Source organism: Sander lucioperca, chromosome 7, assembly GCF_008315115.2.
Source record: "Sander lucioperca isolate FBNREF2018 chromosome 7, SLUC_FBN_1.2, whole genome shotgun sequence".
Taxonomy (NCBI): domain Eukaryota; kingdom Metazoa; phylum Chordata; class Actinopteri; order Perciformes; family Percidae; genus Sander; species Sander lucioperca.
In genome coordinates this window covers 30,484,470-30,502,596 of record NC_050179.1, presented here as the reverse complement: position 1 = coordinate 30,502,596, position 18,127 = coordinate 30,484,470, and the positions used below count along the sequence as shown (strand labels likewise).

Below are 18,127 nucleotides of genomic sequence, written 5' to 3'. Positions count from 1 at the left end.
TATAGGCCTATATACAGATCAGTGTCAGGTTGAAACTTGTAGTTCTGAAAGTTAAGTTGCACAACTTAAGGTCATGTTTATGTACGTTTAATGTATGCCTTAGTTTGAGGTTGTTATTGCATTTCAGAAAATGTTTTCTTTAAAAACAATGTAATATGGCACTTAAATACACTTAATGTTTAGTTATTTGAGAGATGATATTGTAAGCAATGTAGGCAATAGAAATGCAGCTTTTTCCAAAAATTAAACCAAACTATTGTATATTATTGCTCTTCAATAAAACAAAAGTAGTTCTTACCGATTATTTGATTAATTGATGGAATAATCTGTAAAAAACTTGATTACTAAAACAATCGATAGCTGCAGCCCTACTTTCTAATTTCACCCACCCAACATGCCTTCATCATACACTGGTTAGCGAAAATTTGCCAAGCCTCCTGCTCACCAACGCCAGATCGATCACACACAAAATAGATGAACTACAACTACACACGGAACTGCTGCGTGTTGATTATCACCGAAGCCTGGCTGAATACACTGATGGCCAGACGGCAGCTAGCAGGGCGAGCTAGCTACCGGCAGGGATGTCTGAGTTGAAAACGCATCTTGTTGTCACGTAAGGGCCCTGTTCATGTTGCACAGACATTTGAATTGTATTTTGTGTCTGTTAAGAGGCACAAAGGCTCTCTTTAGATCATGCCCCCACAACTGCCGTTTTAGCTAAGTTGTAGCTAACATGTAGCTGCAGCAGCTCTGTGTTACTGGCACCGATTTGGCTCGTTTTTTTTCTTCTATCGACTGTACTAGCATATTTATAGCAATCAAGATTAATGTAAAATTTGGCTGGAGTTCTCCTTTAAGTTGTTACATTTAACTATTTTAGAGGCTGTGGACGTCATTTACTTCATTAATGTGTTTACTGTGTTAATGGACTGAGGATGGAAGTAGGATTCGGTATTTGGTTTCGGATTCGGCAGAATCTTATGTAGTGGATTCGGTATTTGGCCGAACCCCAAAAATCTGGATTTGGTGCATCCCTTGTTGAAATTGAATTCAATATGCAACAAAGGTCCCCTGCCATGGTTCATGATCGGCCACCCAATCCTTTAGACACCAGGATGCCCATTCGTTATCTGATTTTTAACTCTCACATATGACATTAAGAAATCCAGTATTGATTGGGCTGTAGTTAAAACTTAAGTTACTGCCACAACTAACTGTTACGGTTTTTGTTGGTTTGTTACAAATGTAAACAGAAGTATGAAACATAACTAGAGCAATTCAATGTGAATCAAATTACAAGTTTAAAAGGCCTTTATTATAGATGGTTATTGAGTGTTGTAAGTATAAAAGAAATTAAAAGGTTGCAACACAGAGATTTTCCTCAGGGTGCAATTATAGAAAAAAAAATATATAGGTGCATTTAATGACAACAAACCCCACCCTTTAACTGTGTGACAGATTCCCGTCCATGAAGAACCATCAACAAATTACTAACCACACAAAAAACACAGCAAATGCAGGTGCCACTGCATTAGAAAATTAAGTAATAAACACTCTAACCACGTAAAGTAATTACAGTAGACCACAAGAAACAATGTTATTAAATTCCATTTTAATTATCCTTGCTGCAGAGTAAACTGTGACCTTGAGTTTCTGAACACCGACAGTATTCCCTCAAGCGTCTTTGATCCTATCCCAACCCTTTCTGTTGACACAAACCTCCTTTTTCTCACGCCCCTGCCCCCCCTCCACCCCACACACAAACACTTGACTGTGGACTATTACACACACACACACACACACACACACACACACACACACACACACACACACACACACACACACACACACGACTGTGGACTATTACTGTTCATTAACCCTCCGTAGATGAAGGGGTCGTACAATAATAGATAGAAACATACCGTCTTTTCCAGCTAAACGCTAACGCTCCGGCAGTCACGGTGGTGTCTTTCTAGCCTTTACAGGAGGTTTTCTATCCAGCCTGGAACTTCTGCCTTTTTTTGGGGTCGTTGAGCAATAAATCCAAACTCTTACATCCAAGATTGATACACTTCATGTCCATAATTTATGATTTTTCAGCCGTTTACCTCCGCCGATTGCCGCTAGCTCTGATGCTAACCATCCATCTATGTTTCCCATGATGCTTTGGGAGGTTGTTTATGTCTTGTAAGCCAATGGAATGCAGTCATCCGAGGGAGAACAAAGATAGTTTGTTGTGAGAAGAGATAACTAACTCGAAGTCAGAATAGTAACGTAACCAAAGTAGAGGTCGACCGATTTATCGGCCAGCCGATTAATCGGCCGATTTTTGGCCTTTTTTAACATAATCGGCATCGGCCAATATCCCAGTATATCAAGCCGATTAATAAGCAGGCACATCTGCGGGCAGCCTAGTGTTAAAAACATGAATAGGCGACATTTTTTACAGCATGCCCAGACCAGCTGCCTCCAGCCCCTCCCCTCGTGAATTCTTGCCGTGTGTCTCGTGCAGCCACTTCAGGTTCAGACGCTACCGTTAGCAGCAGCATGTTGCTGGTGTTCTTGCCTTGGGATTAACTGTACTTAACTTTGTACTAATAAAACCGTACAAAACACCGCAGCCACACCGCTGTGGAAGCTCCCCGAATATCATTTATCAGAGTCTGGTTGTTACCCCTGTCCGTGGCAGTCTCATCCACTCCTATAACGGAGCTAACTGGAGCTAGCTAACCGCTAACGGAGCTAACCGCTAACGGAGCTAATCGTTGCTAACAGAGCCTTCAGTTCTCCGTGCCTGTATCCATTAACTGCATCTATGGACTTGAGCACGAATAAAACCCTTAATTTTATTAAATTGGCTGGACGAGTTTTAAATTACAACCAGGAGTTGCTTGAATGACAGAAATGTGTCCAGATAAGATCCTAATGAGGTCAACAGGACATGTAACAGTAGGGTCTCCAAAACACAGATAAAACACACAAACAAATGAACAATGACCTAACAAACCAGGTGAACAAGAACTGACTTTAGAGAGCCCTAGTCTGATGTGATTCAACAGGAGTTAGGAGGAAATAGTGTTGAGATTAATAATAACATGTCACTTTCTGTGAAGCTTGCAGATTTGTATTCTCAGAAGTTTAATGCTGCTAAGTGCACTAAACTTTATTTTTTCATTTAAAAGTTTGACAAAGTTTATTTTCTTCTTACCTGTTTTGTTTATTTAATATATTTTTCGAAATAATATTTATTCATCGGCTGACCCTGATTTCTAAAGATCGGCATCGGCCAGAGAAAACCCATATCGGTCGACCTCTAAACCAAAGATCATCTATTACCATTCTAAACCGTTCTACAGAGAAGAATGGCATCACTGTTTTGAATTTTTGGATACATTTGGGCCTTTTTTGAAGAAGTGTAAATAGTATGTCCTTTATATGAGTTATAATGTTCATTATGTTTACTTTTACACTGGATGACTCCAAATATATAGGAGAACTGTTTTAGACAACACAGACGCTTGTGTAGCATTGCTGTATGTGTTATATCAATAAATATGACATTATTTTGATTATTAGCATAAGTGAATGTCATGAGGGCAAAAGCGTAGATATTTTGTCAAATGTATAAGTCACAATGTTTATTTCTTCACAGTTTGACTCCCACGACATAGGAGAAGTGTTGTAGACATGAGATTGGCTTAGCTTGTATTGCTCTGTGTGTGATATCAATACATATGTGAGATTCATGTTCCATTTTATTTATTTATTTATTTATTTGTCTTTAAGGTCCTTATGTCTTAATAGAAGCGCACATGAAAGAAAAAAAAAAAAAACGCTTTCATGACATGAACCCAGCACATCTTCTACATGAGTAAGTGAGAGACTGGTGAGGTACAGCAGACTTACCAATGGAGTGGTCTGCACCTGTTGATTTTGTGTAGGCCAGGAAAGCAGCCAGGAGAAAGATTGAAGAGAGAAGTTCAGCCCTGCCAACCACACCTGAGACCTGATGATAAAAAGTGACATCCATCAGTACTGGGGCCCGTCTATACCAATTAGTTCATTTTAAATCTGCAGTGTTGGTTACGATGACAGGGAGAAAAACACACACACACACACACACACACACACACACACACACACTTTTGAGCAGTTTACTATTCGGCGGACCAACAGCATTGTATCCGACCCTTGTGTTGAACTGTGAGTATGTACTAATGAATAAAAGGAGGTACAGGGTCCCCTTGTGTAAGTTTGTTTGAAACATTCATTTGCCCCTCTGTCAGTAAAACCGATCAATGGTCAACTTTGACAACTGCAGGTTTTTACCCATCATGTGTTTGCTTGTAAAGTAAAGTGAGATAAAGTAACCTAAACCTTATTTTGCAACGGGCTCTTAAAGCGTGTTTTATACTATACGCATCCAAGGTGGCGCGCGCCGCCGTGACGTCAAAATGACGTAAAATATCCTGCCGGCGCGATTTATGGCGCACGCCCAGCTGTCGCGCACAGCTCTTTTTTTTTTTTCAGCGGCGTGCGACAAAGCGGAAACGGGAGGTCTGAACGGGTTCGCCGACAACCGGATGCCAGGACTCTCAAGAGTGACTGCAAGTCTCTCTTGTAAACTTACTGGGTTAAGATGAGTTCTTTTATGGTGAATGAAAGGCTTGATCCGACCAAGTAGGTCATTGAATCAAATCCAAGCATTGACGGCAATGCTGCTGCCAGTTCTGCCGTTGTTTACCTTCTTCTTCTTCTAGTCCGTAGAAAGAGCAACGTCGGTAGCCTTTCCTCATTAGCGCCACCACTGTTCAGGAGAAGACCGCAACTAGTGTCGCGAGCACCAGCGCGGGTATAAATAGTCACGGCGATCCCATGGCATCACATTTGCACGTTCCAGGTGGGCTGCGTCTAGTATATAAGACTCTTAAGTGTCAAAAGTGTCATTAGTTCCCACATGATCATTTCACCCCAGGGTTCAATAACCACCAGAGATACATCATATACACCTCAAGTGAAAAAAACACACAGAATAACACTATGTTGTAATCTCGTTGAGAACATAACACACATGTCTACAACTGGCAGTAACCCCTTCCATCCAGCTGTGAAAACAGGTCTAGTCAGGCAAATCCTTTCAGCGGATGACAAAATCTTTGTAAAGCAGCCTCTCTGACATTAACGTCTGTCATTTGTGTAAATGATGACTGCCCTCGTGTGGAAGAAATAACATTCTCACTTCCACCATAACCAAAGGCATGCGTTCTTAGAGATACATATTTTAAAACCACACATAAGGTCCCACAAAAGGTTCTACAAAGCCCTTTACAAAAGAAGAGTCTGTTGTGTCTTGTGTGTATCCCGTAAGAGCACACTAAGCATTACAAGAGGATTACAACTTTATAGATAGGTGTAAACATCCAAATTTAAACAAGGCTCATGCATTGTTCTTTGACTGACCGACTCATTGTCAATTGGTGGTGGAGGAAATAATCCACTAGCTGCCCATTTAGCTGAAACCAGCAACTACTAGTATATATCACTGTGTCCTTTGAATGGTTCGGCCTGTAAATAAAAAAAATAAAAACACTGCAAGAACAGGATCACAATACCTACCTATACTTACTTTATCAGGCAGCCACACTACTGCATTAGCTCACTTGATAAGGAAGCCAAATTACTTATGCAGGAGCCATTTTGTTACAAGGTTACTAAGAAAACATGTATGCCCCTGCGCTACATTCACTGTTTTAGTTTGACTACACCAATTGCTCTTAATAAACATAGCAAAGAGTGGCATTATCTAAATAAATATAGAGGTACTTTATGCTATCACCAGATAAGTTGATACTCATGATTTGCTCACATATTTACTAATAAGTCCGGGGAAGATAGACTCACAAGTAACAAGGAAATCTAAGGAACATGCAGTACTTCTGCTTACAAACAGCCAGTGTCTTGTCAGTCAATCAAAGCTAATTCAAAAGAATGGTAGAAAGGCTGACCACAGTTTGGTTTGTTAATTTGGCTGATTTACTCAGACTACAAATCCCATTTTCTGTGTGTGTCTGTCTGTATAGCGTTGGGGCACAGCTATTCATTGAGTGCTTTCCCATTAATGCCATTTTGAAGCCTTAATATACTGTTGTGGAGTACACTAAATAATCTGTATTTCAAGATACTTGGAGATACAAAAAACTGAAGTCTCCATTCAAAAAGACAGATACTGAGAAAGACATGGGGGACACACAGGACTCTTTGTACACACTTATCATGAAGGGACCTTCAGTGCTTGGAGCATAACTAAAAAACAAATGATCCGTTCAGAGAGAGATTCCAGACGGCGATAACATGAAGGGCATTTGCTGGACTAACTCTAAGGGCTCATTTGTGAGGCAAATTGTTTCCATTCAAGAAGTCTGAGAGACTGCATAGATTAGAAAACACCATGAGGAAGATTGGCGCAGTGGTGCATGCTGTGTAACAGTAGCACTCCGTCCCAAGAAGCAGAATGTTTTCTTTGTTTTTCTACTCAGGGCCTGTCTGATCATCAGTTCAGCTATGTTGAATAGGATGAATTACAAGTCCTAATTGGGGAAGACGTTTTCTAAGACAGGCTCTATAGAAGAGAATGAGATCAAGTTCAAATGATAAGCAATAAGAAAAAGGTTTTTGGTTTCTGATCATGATTCTGATGTCCAATAAACGTTGTGGTCCAGATAACACTCATGATAATAGTTGTAACAAATAACTTTTCAATTTAAAAAATAACCTTAAAGTGACTATATGTAACTTTCAGTTTGCGTTGATTCTAGCGGCCGCTTTGGACAAAAGCGGTAGTGTTTGTACCACACCTGCTGTCAAAGGTCTGTTCTTTACGGTGTATTGCCCACTGTATATTACTGAGTTAGCGTTATGTGGAGGGCATACAGTTGCTATGAATAAATTGCTCTGACACAAAATCATTCATTTACAATAAAAGAACAAGTTACAGATGCATTGTTGCATTTCAAGTGTTGCATACGGTAACTTAGCCTACTTTGGATGTCTCGTGAGCTAAACCGGGTATCACTGTCACTGTGTCACCAGCCAAAGCATTAAGAGTTTGTTGTAGCAACCAACGTAGTAATAACTTAGATTGATATAGCACATTATATGAAACCCACAGATGCTTTACAGAAGTAACATTACATACCTGAGGGGGCCAATTAGGGGTGGGTTTTGAATAATTTACAATCCTGTAATTGTCTCCATCTGTTGATAGCCTGATCCAGTGTGAGTCGCTTTATTGCCTTTTGTCTTTCACTTTTAGCTTTTAGTTCTTGGTTTAATTTCCTTCCTTTTCTGTGATGGTCCTGCCCCAGTATTAGCTACAGCAGATAACTTGTAAAATAATATTAAAATACAATTAGGCCTATATAAAGAAATCTCCTGCTTCCTTTTACCTGGCTCAAAAGGCTGGATACGCTAACACAGGCTTTCCGGTGTTGCAAAGAAATCTGTGGCCCTTCAGAATGTGTTACTGTAGCGCCGTCTACCTGCCGCAAATCATTCTGTGACTGCGCAGGAAAAATCGGACCTGGGCAGAGGCCTTACTAAAAACTATATAAAAATGGCATTCTTTTTACTGTTAGTCTGTTACAGGTAATTTAAGATCAGTGTATGAAAAATGACAGTTATATATATATATATATATAGTTGAAAAGATTTCAATGCAGCCTAAAACAATGTCCATGACTGATAACAACTGCTCTGTTAACAGAAGGGGTTTAGATGACAAGTTGCAGTAACTGGAGTTGACTGACTTTTTTTATATCATAAAAACAATGTGATTTTGACATGGCTTCTTTGTGGGTGAAAAATATTAAATATTCATCCTGTGGACAACCCAACCAGATAGATAAGGGCATAAATACGGCCACCTGTTCAGAAGTGGCAAAACTGAAACAGTGTCTGACTTACAGTAGATGCCCCACCCGAGCTGATGGGCATGTTGGAGCAATGTTGAGGTGGTGATGTTATAAGTGTTAAGCAGCCGAAGAGTGATTTCCTAATCCCCATTCCCTGTTTAGGGAAGACATGTACATTTTGGACCTCAAAACTATGTTTGGTATTTCTGTAAATAGGAGCACTGCTAAGTTCTGACCTGATGTATTGGCTCTTCTATTTTGTGTGATGTATCTGCGGATGGTTGTACTTAACATCACAGTCGGGGTTGTTGTAATAATATTACCATGCGACCTCATGTGATTTAGAAACATCTGTTTTTCGAGCGGAGCACTTGCACAGGATAAGTAAAGTCTGTATTTTACTCATATTCACTGACATTATAGTGCAAACTTTGCACTAGCAAGTTGGGTTTTAAGCTCTTTTTTCTGCTAAGTTTGTGGCTCTCTGAAGGACGCCGCCCACAGCTGAGAGCTACGGTGCTTACAGCAGAGAGCTACGTGACACATGCCACTTAATCAATGAGGACTGGTGGGTTAAATTGGCCGTACTACACACAGAGTATGCCAGGCAGACAGACAGCTGACAACCTCGCAGGTGGATGCGATGAAGACAGGCTTGGACGTACGCTTCACGGTTAGCTGCAGACCTGTGTCGGTCGCACGGACACAGAAGCGGTTCCAGGAAAGTGGCTACATGTGTCCACATGGAACATCGTGGCTGCGCGACCGGTACAAGTCTGCAGATGTGGAAAATGTGTCTGAGCGTCTTGGACAAACAGGGCTCTGTTGCCTGCTTGTCGGTTAACGGTTAATATTCGGTTAGCGAGGGTCGTCCATTTGTCAAAAAAAAAAAAAAAATCTAAATCAGCATCCCTAAATACTACACATTAAGTACTGATACAATTTCAGTGGGCCTTTAAATAAACAAAGTAACATCGTCAAACAAAAGTCCACTGGATGAGTTTATCAGCAATACGGTCTATCTATACAGTTTATCAGTCATATCAGTTTGTAATTGTATGTAAAGTTATTTTCAACCATAACATACTGTATGTTACATATATAGCCTTGACATAGTAAATGTACACTTACAGCTTCGGTGTGGATGGGGTGCACAGCAAACAGCAACGCTGCCACCAAGCTGGAAGTCTTGTCCAGGAACAATCGGCACACTCGCAGGAAAAGCACACATACTACAGCGTGCAAAACAACATTGAGCAGATGGTAGGAAGCTGCACTCAGCTCACTGAAGAGGTAGTTCAGTCGGAAGGTGAGTACGGTAAATGGTCGGTAAGATTTATGGCTCCGCTCCTGTAGTGGGACATACACAATATACCCTCAGTTGACCAATTGAGAGACATTAAAGGCTGACAAATTTAAGCTATTATTATTTAAATTTACTTCAAACTCACGTTAATCTGAGGAGGTTGCAAATAAATTCCTAAAACTGAAACTGGACTTCATTGACCTAAATAAAACTGATAATAAATCACCCCTTAAACTTAATGTAAATGCTTGAGGCATGCCACTTCAGCTTTTATCAATGTAAACTAAAAGTAAGCCCATACTGATAAACCACAGAGGTGTGTCATGGAACATGACTTACCTCAGTCATGGGTGTTCCCCAGAAGTCATTACGGAATAGGTTGTAGAGAGAGGTTGAGGGCCGTAGGTCCTTGTTATCAAGGATTGCCGAGACATCATCAAATGCAAAGCCACACAACAGACTGTTCCAGTAACATCCCACCACCAGTCCAGTCAAAAGTAAAATCTCCTTCCATGACATGGCAGCCATGGTCGACCAAAGCCGTCATTGATCACTGTACAAACAAAGAGGTTTGACATTCCAATTAGCTCACAGCACATCTGTAAAGCTGACCAAAGCAGTCATTGATCACTGTACAAACAAAGAGGTTTGACATATATATTTCAATTAGCTCACAGCACATCTGTAAAGCAGGTACCTTGTAATGTAGATTGATTTCCTGGTTGGAATTAACATTTCGAAAGCAACCATTCAATCATACAAACAATGCAGCTTTCCAAAGGCCTTTGTAGGGCAAGTTTATTAAACAACCTCATACAGTAACAAGTACGTTACAGTATGTAACAACCATGTTTCACAGTTGTTTTACTTTTCTTAAGTTGCATCCTTGTCACAATAGAACTCATATAGCTGCTTGTTTACATGTGTGTATGTACGCATGTGTATATGTCTATATATATGTACATGTTTTTATATACAAACTTATATATCTGTAACGTTACATAGCAGTCAAATGTTAACGTTTACCTTGTTCAGCTTTGTTGTCCTTGTTTTTAGCCGTATGTATATGTCTCTGTATGTAACGTTACTATCATGATTGCAACAAAAAGCCGGAATCAAAGTCCGTGTATATGTTCCCACTTAACGTTACTTGGCCATTAAAGCTGATACTGACGATAACGTTACTTTCCTCGCCGTTATGGTAACTTGCAAGGAGGGTGGACCTTAACAGCAATCTAAAACAATTGCTAGCTAATATTACCCTCTTTAAATAGCTAACGTTAGCTAGTTATCCAACGGCAGGCGTTGATTAAAAGAATAAACATTGCTATCGTTCGATCGCTAATATAAAAGTACAAAAAGAACCACATAACGTTAGCATGCACTGGCAATTTAATACTGGCTGCTGCAACATAACGTTAACGTTAGCTAAAGATGAGGCACATTTAGCTAACGTTAGCTAATGCTAACTAGATGGACACCAGTCTTCAAGACGAATAAGGTGGATGCAGATGCATTTTTGAAGTCTTTCTTAAATGTCCTACCTACCGTGTCTGTAACAGGGCAGACGGTGACTGTAGAGGTGATACTAATAACTTGGAATGGTTAACAGTGTCACACATACGGAGTAACGTTAAACAATTCATCTGCAAGCGGCATTCCGCTTGATTATTAATATCACTTCCGGTGTAGGGGTGACCGCGCAAGTTAAACCTTATTTTACTGTCTATGAGTTAAACGTTAGCAAAGCTAGCTAGACTCGGTGACCAATACCAAGTTGTTAAAATGCGACTTTTAAGTACTTTGTGGTAATGCTATAGTCGTCATGTCTCTATATTTTGGTTAAGTTATCTACAAGGGTCCTCTCTTCACTTGTTACTAGTTTTATTATCTTGTGGACTAACGTTTACGTTAGCTTAATTAGCTAGATAGCTAGCTAGTGTTGTCAGTGGTAACCTAGCAGCCGAAGCGTCACATCATGGAAACCTCAGGATGGCTGTTTACTGTAATTTTAACTCTCCTGTAACGTAAACGTTAGCCCATATTCTCCGTCTGGCATATTTAACTCATCTTACTGAGCGATGTAAAACGACAGAACTTTTAACTTCAAAATCACAGCGTCTAGCTAACTTCAACGTTAATTCATGACCACAGGTGGAGTTGCTTGATCTCCGAATTTCTTGTAACATTAGCTTAGTTTGTGGAGTAACGTTAACGTAACGTTACCTAAACGTAACCACAAATGTAACGTTAGCTAACTACACACATTTCAGCGTAAGCTAGCGTTTGTGCGAACAGTAAGGCTAATTCTGGGGAGCACGGAAATGTTTAGCCATAGCTTCCTAAATACAATGAGCAAGCTAACACTAACATTGTGTAGCTAGCTAGTTATCACTTAACCTAGGTGTCTGCTCAATTCTTGGTTAAATATTTACAAATACGCTATGGCCAAGATGCCTGCTGCTCTTAAGTGGGATAAAGTGACGAGAATTGACCCAGCGAGCCTCCTTGAATGTGAAAAAGACCAAGTGGACGAGGTCTTCGACATGTTCGTTTCGGTAATTGTCAACACTTCACACCAGTAATATTTACATTTCACATTTCTGCTCAGTTGCCCATCCACCAACGCTTCTCTGGTTTCAAATTACAAGCTGAGTACAGTGGTGCTGTGTATGTGTAGCTATTGCTACTTGCAATGCAAGACTACTGTGCTCCTGCTCACCTGAGATTATTGTTCAGGGTATTACAGCTCTTGCTCAGTGGCTTTGTCAGCAACATGTACTTATATTGTTTTGCTATGACTGCCCTCTCCTTCTGTGGTCACTGTTGACCTGGATATTTCACATAGTAGTCTCACATACCTGCATAAAGTAAAGTACCTGTTTTTGGTCCATCTCTGTCGCTATATGGTTTCAGGTTCGTGTGCTCCATCAGAATATTGTTATTATGAGTTCAAATGACTATGCATTTACTGTTTCTCACTTGCTTTCCATGCAGACAGAAAAATGGGAAGTGAAGGATAAATCTCCGGAGAACATTATTCAAGTCTTCAGAGTGTTTCAGACTCTATTGAAGGTGCTCAGTATTATTGTTGCAATGATTCTGTTCTCTCCCACACATTTCTATCAACAAGCCCACTAGCATGTATAATGTATTGTCAATAAGCAAAAATATTTAGTTTACAATTACTAACTTTAGTTTACATTATTGGCATTGATGCAATTTTGTGGGCATATGCTGCTTGAAATATTGCAATTAAAATAATATATTTTAGACGTAATTGTCTTCTCTCCCTCTTCCTGTTAGATTAAGGATCGAGAAGTTACTATTGCTTACAACTTTCTCGAGGACATTGGTGTGAAGCATGCTAAAACCGGTTAGTGCAAGGTTTGGTAGTCAAAATGTTTCATATCTTTTAAGTTTTGCTAACAAAGACAACCGTTTGCATTGTTGATCATGTCTTCTGCACTGTAGAAAAGGAACTCCAAGCCAGGGTGTTGAGGCTGGAACAAGAGCACAAGGTAATACTTTTCAGCATCTGTCTGTGTATTTGTCACACTGCATGTCTGCATACTTTCATAATGTATGCCACATATTGTATGTTACTTATTGAGCTACTCAGGGATTCTTTTAATCACTGGGTTGAATGTCAGTACTGTTGAAGATTTTCTGATGCAGAGGATGAATCTATGAATTGTGAATGATCAATTATCAGGAGGCAGAAGTGGTGCAATGTAAATATTATTACATGTGAAAAAAAAAAACATAAATGGAAATCCCTCTTTGTGTGGTCCTTTTTTTTTTTTTTTACTTCCGGCCAAATCTTTTAGCCAATCACAGAGTGTAACCCTAGCTACAAAGGGATTTGTTGTGGTTGCCACTGAATGACAGCACCTAAGAAGATTACAGCTAATTCCGTGCTTGCTGATAATCATTACTTATAGTTTCAATTTGAATGTTTTTTTTCCTTCATTGTTTAAGGTTTGTATGTAATCTGAATTTGCACTTCCTAAGGTTGTAATGCAAAGAAAAAGGTAATCCTCATTTTAGGACTTGTAAGTGAAAGTGTATATTAGTGTTAAGAACAGATGGAGATGATGCGAGACTAAGAGGTTTCTCGGTGGGGGTTTTTTGGGTGTTTGTTTGTCTCGTTTCCGGTCCATACGGCTCAGCAATCCGGCACAGGGCCAGACACCCGCTTTCTGAGAGATGAGATTCGGCAGCTCGAGACCCAGCTGGAGCAGAGGGAGAAGGAGTTGACCCATTTAAAGAAAGAAATGGGCAAGGAAAAGAGAACCAATGAGGAGGTATGAGCATGTTGCCCATAATTCCCACACATGGCATAGGACTATGGATTCAATATTCAGTCCTTGGCTGACCTACACATATTAGCTCAATAGTTAGACATTGGTTTAACTAAAAAAGCTTGATACAATGTCTAACTAGTTAGACATTGATTATTAAGTACATGCTGTTGAAGATAAATGTTTTTGTCCCTTGATGTTATTCATGGAAAGAGCTAGTGCCAGTGGGTTTACTGCATATCTTATATTTTAACTAACATTTTAAATTTAGTGGTTCATTACAAGTGACATATTTAAATTCTTTGAGTAATAATCTTTAGTTGCACTAATCTTATTCATCAGTGTTTCTAGTCCCATTCCATTGATTAACACAGGTTATTATACTGGAGCAACAATATTGCCAAGTGCAAATGTAACTCAAGTTTGTTGTGCATCTAGTGTAGTTAAATATGCACTGTGTTTCTGCATTTTTTACTCTCTGTTGTGTTCTTCTAGTTGGTTGTGCGAGCAGAGGAGGCTGAGAATGAGGTCAAGAAGCTGAAAAGAGAGGTATGTGACATCTGGCACTACATGATACGGATCATGAAGATTTGTTCACTAATCACTTCATCCTCAGTCAGTCCACCATCTATTCTTACTTAATTTAAAACGTGTGTAGTCTCATGTGCTCTGCCATCATTTGCTCACATGAGCACTTTCTCAAAATCCATCATCTCTTTTCATCTCTTTCTTATCCAATGGCAAAGATAAAAAAGCTTAAGAAGAAGGTAAGAAATATAGGTAGTGAAGTAAAATTAGGTTTTAGTTTTTCAAAATAGGTATCAGTTTGATAGTGTTTGTAGTTGTTTAGAGGTACAAGTGAGCAAGTATATGTAGTACAGGTTTTTAAAAAACAATCTCTACAAGTCACTTATTGCACATGTTTTACTGCTGCAGAATTGTTCTTATGTTACAGTGGTGCTCATAAGTTTATGAACCCATGCTAAAGTTGACTAAAAAGAGGAATAAAAAAAAAAATCATCTTTTGGAAATTTATCTTAACGCCTTAATTAAAAAAATGACGAAAAATCCAACCTTTAAGGACACCAATTTTCTTTTGTGAATGAATAATGTATCGTAAATAAATAAATGTTCTTCCTTAAATTACAGGGGGCATAAGTAAGTACACCCCTATGTTAAATTCCCAGACAGGCAGATTTATTTTTAAAGGCCAATTATTTCATAGATCCAGGATACTATGCATCCTGATAAAGTTCCCTTGGCCTTTGGAATTAAAATAGCCCCACATCATCACATACCCTTCACCATACCTAGAGATTGGCATGGGGTAATTTCCATAAAATCATCTCTCAATGCAAATCAAACCAGCTATTAGACTAACTGAAATAAAACCATGTCAATCTCTAGGTATGGTGAAGGGTATGTGATGATGTGGGGCTATTTTAATTCCAAAGGCCAAGGGAACTTTATCAGGATGCATAGTATCCTGGATCCATGAAATAACCTTTTAAAAATAAAAGTCTGCTGCCTCTATGGGAATTTAACATAGGGGTGTACTTACTTATGCCCCCTGTATTTTAAGGAAGTTCATTTATTTATTTACGATACATTATTCATTCACAAAGAAAATTGGTGTCCTTAAAGGTTAGATTTTTCCTATTTTTTATTAATTAAGGCATTAAGATCAATTTCGAAAAGATGATTTTTTTATTCCTCTTTTTAGTCGACTTTAGCATGGGTTCATAAACTTAGGAGCACCACTGTATTTTGCCACAGCTTTTTACAGAAGGATAAGAGAGTGTAAGGTGTCCAGTAGGGACCAGAGCGTGTGAGCAGAGCAGGAGGATTTTGGATGGAGCGTAGAGTTTAAAAAAAAATAAGTTGGAGCGTTGTCTTATCTCTCGCTCCATACAGCACTATTTTCGCTCCGGTACCACTCACGCCATCGAATATGCCCAAGCCCGGCCCAAGTTACTGTTTAAAGTAAAACTGTGTGACTGCAGTGCGGGCAGTAGGGCCACATGCAGATGATTGGGCCCCCCCTTCCTCCATGCCACCAAAAATATTCAATTAACTATAATTTGCGTTAATATCATAATGCTATTCATAATATAATTTACAGTAAGACAAACATTTCAGAAGATGGAACCAGATAAGCTTTGCATGAAAAATTATTGAAAGAAGTATTAAATTATCAAAATATTTGCATTGCCTATTCATTTTGACAAACTAGTTGTTTAATAACAAATGTAGTGTTTCTAAAATAGTGTAGGACCACACAGATTAGATCCAGTTCTTTTTCTGAGACTAAGTCTGTCCTTTCCTCACCCTGACAGAATGAGCAGCTCGAGCAGGATGTGGAATTCTATCGCGGAGAGCTGGACCAGAAAGAGCCATTTCCATCCAGAGACGAGAACGCAGAGGCCCAGAGGAAGCTCACCTTGGCCAACCGACAGCTCTACCAGTGCTTGGAAGACCTTCAGGTACTTGGAAGTCTATTTGTCTACTATATGGTGAATACGGTAAAAGACCTTACATGCATTCACAAATCAAGTTCATTGTATTATTTGGTGTCCATTAGCGAGCAGAGGATGAAAACGTACACCTGAAGACACAGAACGACCAGATGCAGAAAAGTCTGGAGGAGTCTGTGAGGGAGATGGAGAAGATGACAGATGAGTATAACAAGATGAAGATTGTTGTACAGCAGACTGACTCCAGTATGGACCAGCTCAGGAAAGAAAGGGACCATGCAAAGCTGCAAGTAAATAACCTCCTCAGTTTTCCTGTATTCTGTTCCCACCCTTAATCTGTGTGTGGTTTGTAAAATATGTTTTCGTGCTGAGATGAGTTACCTGACACCATTTACCATTTCACTGCAAGGGTATCACACACATGACGTGGATTATTATCACAAAAGACTGCACTGTTGAAGCTTTTATGGTTTGTGTGTTTTAATGTGCAGATCAGTGAGTTGACAGATAAGATTCGTAGCATGACGGAAGACGATGACCCGATTATGGCAGCAGTCAATGCCAAAGTGGAGGAGTGGAAGGTGAGTGTTAATCAATTTTTTTTTTTTTTTTTTTTTACGCAAGATGCAATTAAAAGATATGTGTAATAAAGGAGGAGAGAATAATTTTAAACCTTTCGACCGCTATGAACTGGAGTCTTAATTTAGTTCCTGCCGCACAAAAAGTCCCTGTTCGTGGGGAGTACTTTCTGAAGGCCCAGAAACTATAGCCGCTTTCCGACTGGAGGGATTTTTGCAGTTCCTAGAACATAAAATTCCTAGAACCCTTTTTTTCTCGTGTTCCGACTGGACCAATTTGGGGATTTTTAAGTCCCTATGGCCGCAGTTCCTGTAACTCTTTCAGCTCCTACTTCAGGGCAGGGGCTTTTCTCTTTTCCCTTTTCAGCAAAGGAACCTAGGTCAACGAGGGTCGGGTTTCCAGTAAAGACAGACCAACAACGGGACAATTTTAAAAATTTTTCGCCATCTTAGTCATCACTAAATTCACTTCTGACAACATTTTAGGCGAGAAATGAACTGTTTAGATTTTGAATATAGGCAGTATTTCGAAAATTGATGCCGAATTGACAATTTGCTTCAAAGTTTTCGGAGTTGAGAAGCTCCATGAAGTGAGGCGACAGCCAGCAAGCGCCTGCCCCGGCCGCTAGCTCGTCACTGCTCAGAGACCCCGCTGTAAGCTGGAGGTCTCTCAGACCGGTCTCGTAAATAAGAGGCTTTTATTTCGCCGTTCACGGTTCGTTTGTTTAAATATCACAACACATGTCCAGCATAAGATTAACGGGAACCTGTGGTTAACTGTCTTTTCGGAGTTAAACTCCACAAGCTTGACAAAACTCCCAGGCTGGCCATCACACACACACACACACGCACGCACGCACGCACGCACGCACGCACACACACACACACACACACACACACACGGTCACAGCGCAGCAGGCAGAGGCAGGGGAGAGAGAGATACCCGTTTTTCTTCGGGAGACTTAATTTAAATTATGACAAATATGCTATATACATTAGATTTAGTATTTAGTTAGACCGTTGCCGTGCTTACATCACTCCCTTACCCCTCCTACCAGTCCCTATGGCCACTTGGCCAGTGCGAATGCAAATGGAAAAAAAACGGTTTTGGGGGAGAGTAGTTAGTAAGATCTGCTTAGAAGTGGACTTTTCCTATAACTAAGTTCCTGTAACTACTTGATCGGAAAACGGCTTATCTTGAGTGAATTTTGCTGTACTAAGTGTCACTGATTAATCAAAGACATCCCTCAAGGCTCTCAGAATTTCTGTACAAGTTCATTCACAATGTAAGCAAGCACTGGTTGCTAGAAATTTATTTAAATTTTTTTTTTTTTACATTAAAAACCGAACTATGTACTTGATTTACCAACTATTCTTAAAAAGGTCAAATTCAGGGAGTGTGCGAACAAGAGAAAGAGAAAGGACATTTTCAGTCTACTTTTCCACCTCTCCACATCTCCTCTGCAATTTACATTCAAACATCAAAGTCACACAGTAAACCACTAAGACGAGGACAGTGTCTCGATGTTGTTTCAAACAAAGCTGCCGGTTT

General features: G+C 39.7%; 2 protein-coding genes across 15 annotated transcripts in view; one reads left to right on the top strand and one right to left on the bottom strand.

The window, feature by feature from the left end:
- tmtc3 (transmembrane O-mannosyltransferase targeting cadherins 3) overlaps positions 1-10,919 on the bottom strand; it is a 40,771-nt gene extending 29,852 nt beyond the window's left edge. The window contains exons 1-4 of one of the 3 annotated variants that reach the window (XM_031279928.2): positions 10,768-10,919; positions 9,559-9,772; positions 9,045-9,263; positions 3,910-4,009 (exon numbers count right to left, since the gene is read on the bottom strand). In XM_031279928.2, coding sequence (XP_031135788.1) covers positions 3,910-4,009; positions 9,045-9,263; positions 9,559-9,747 — 508 coding nt within the window. In that variant the 5' untranslated portion in view covers positions 9,748-9,772; positions 10,768-10,919. Of the gene's footprint in view, positions 1-1,925; positions 1,943-3,909; positions 4,010-9,044; positions 9,264-9,558; positions 9,773-10,763 lie in introns of those variants that run through there. The other 2 variants (XM_031279929.2, XM_031279930.2) reach the window with 2 other exon arrangements.
- Positions 10,920-10,977: 58 nt separating this feature from the next.
- Positions 10,978-18,127, top strand: part of cep290 (centrosomal protein 290) — a 47,218-nt gene continuing 40,068 nt past the window's right edge. For 7 of the 12 annotated variants that reach the window (XM_031279926.2, XM_031279921.2, XM_031279920.2 and 4 more), the window contains exons 1-10: positions 10,978-11,777; positions 12,217-12,294; positions 12,526-12,595; positions 12,694-12,740; positions 13,392-13,526; positions 14,019-14,072; positions 14,270-14,290; positions 15,860-16,006; positions 16,105-16,287; positions 16,489-16,578. In XM_031279926.2, the coding sequence (XP_031135786.1) occupies positions 11,664-11,777; positions 12,217-12,294; positions 12,526-12,595; positions 12,694-12,740; positions 13,392-13,526; positions 14,019-14,072; positions 14,270-14,290; positions 15,860-16,006; positions 16,105-16,287; positions 16,489-16,578 (939 nt within the window). In that variant the 5' untranslated portion in view covers positions 10,978-11,663. Of the gene's footprint in view, positions 11,778-12,216; positions 12,295-12,525; positions 12,596-12,693; positions 12,741-13,083; positions 13,254-13,391; positions 13,527-14,018; positions 14,073-14,269; positions 14,291-15,859; positions 16,007-16,104; positions 16,288-16,488; positions 16,579-18,127 lie in introns of those variants that run through there. The other 5 variants (XM_031279919.2, XM_031279922.2, XM_031279927.2 and 2 more) reach the window with 5 other exon arrangements.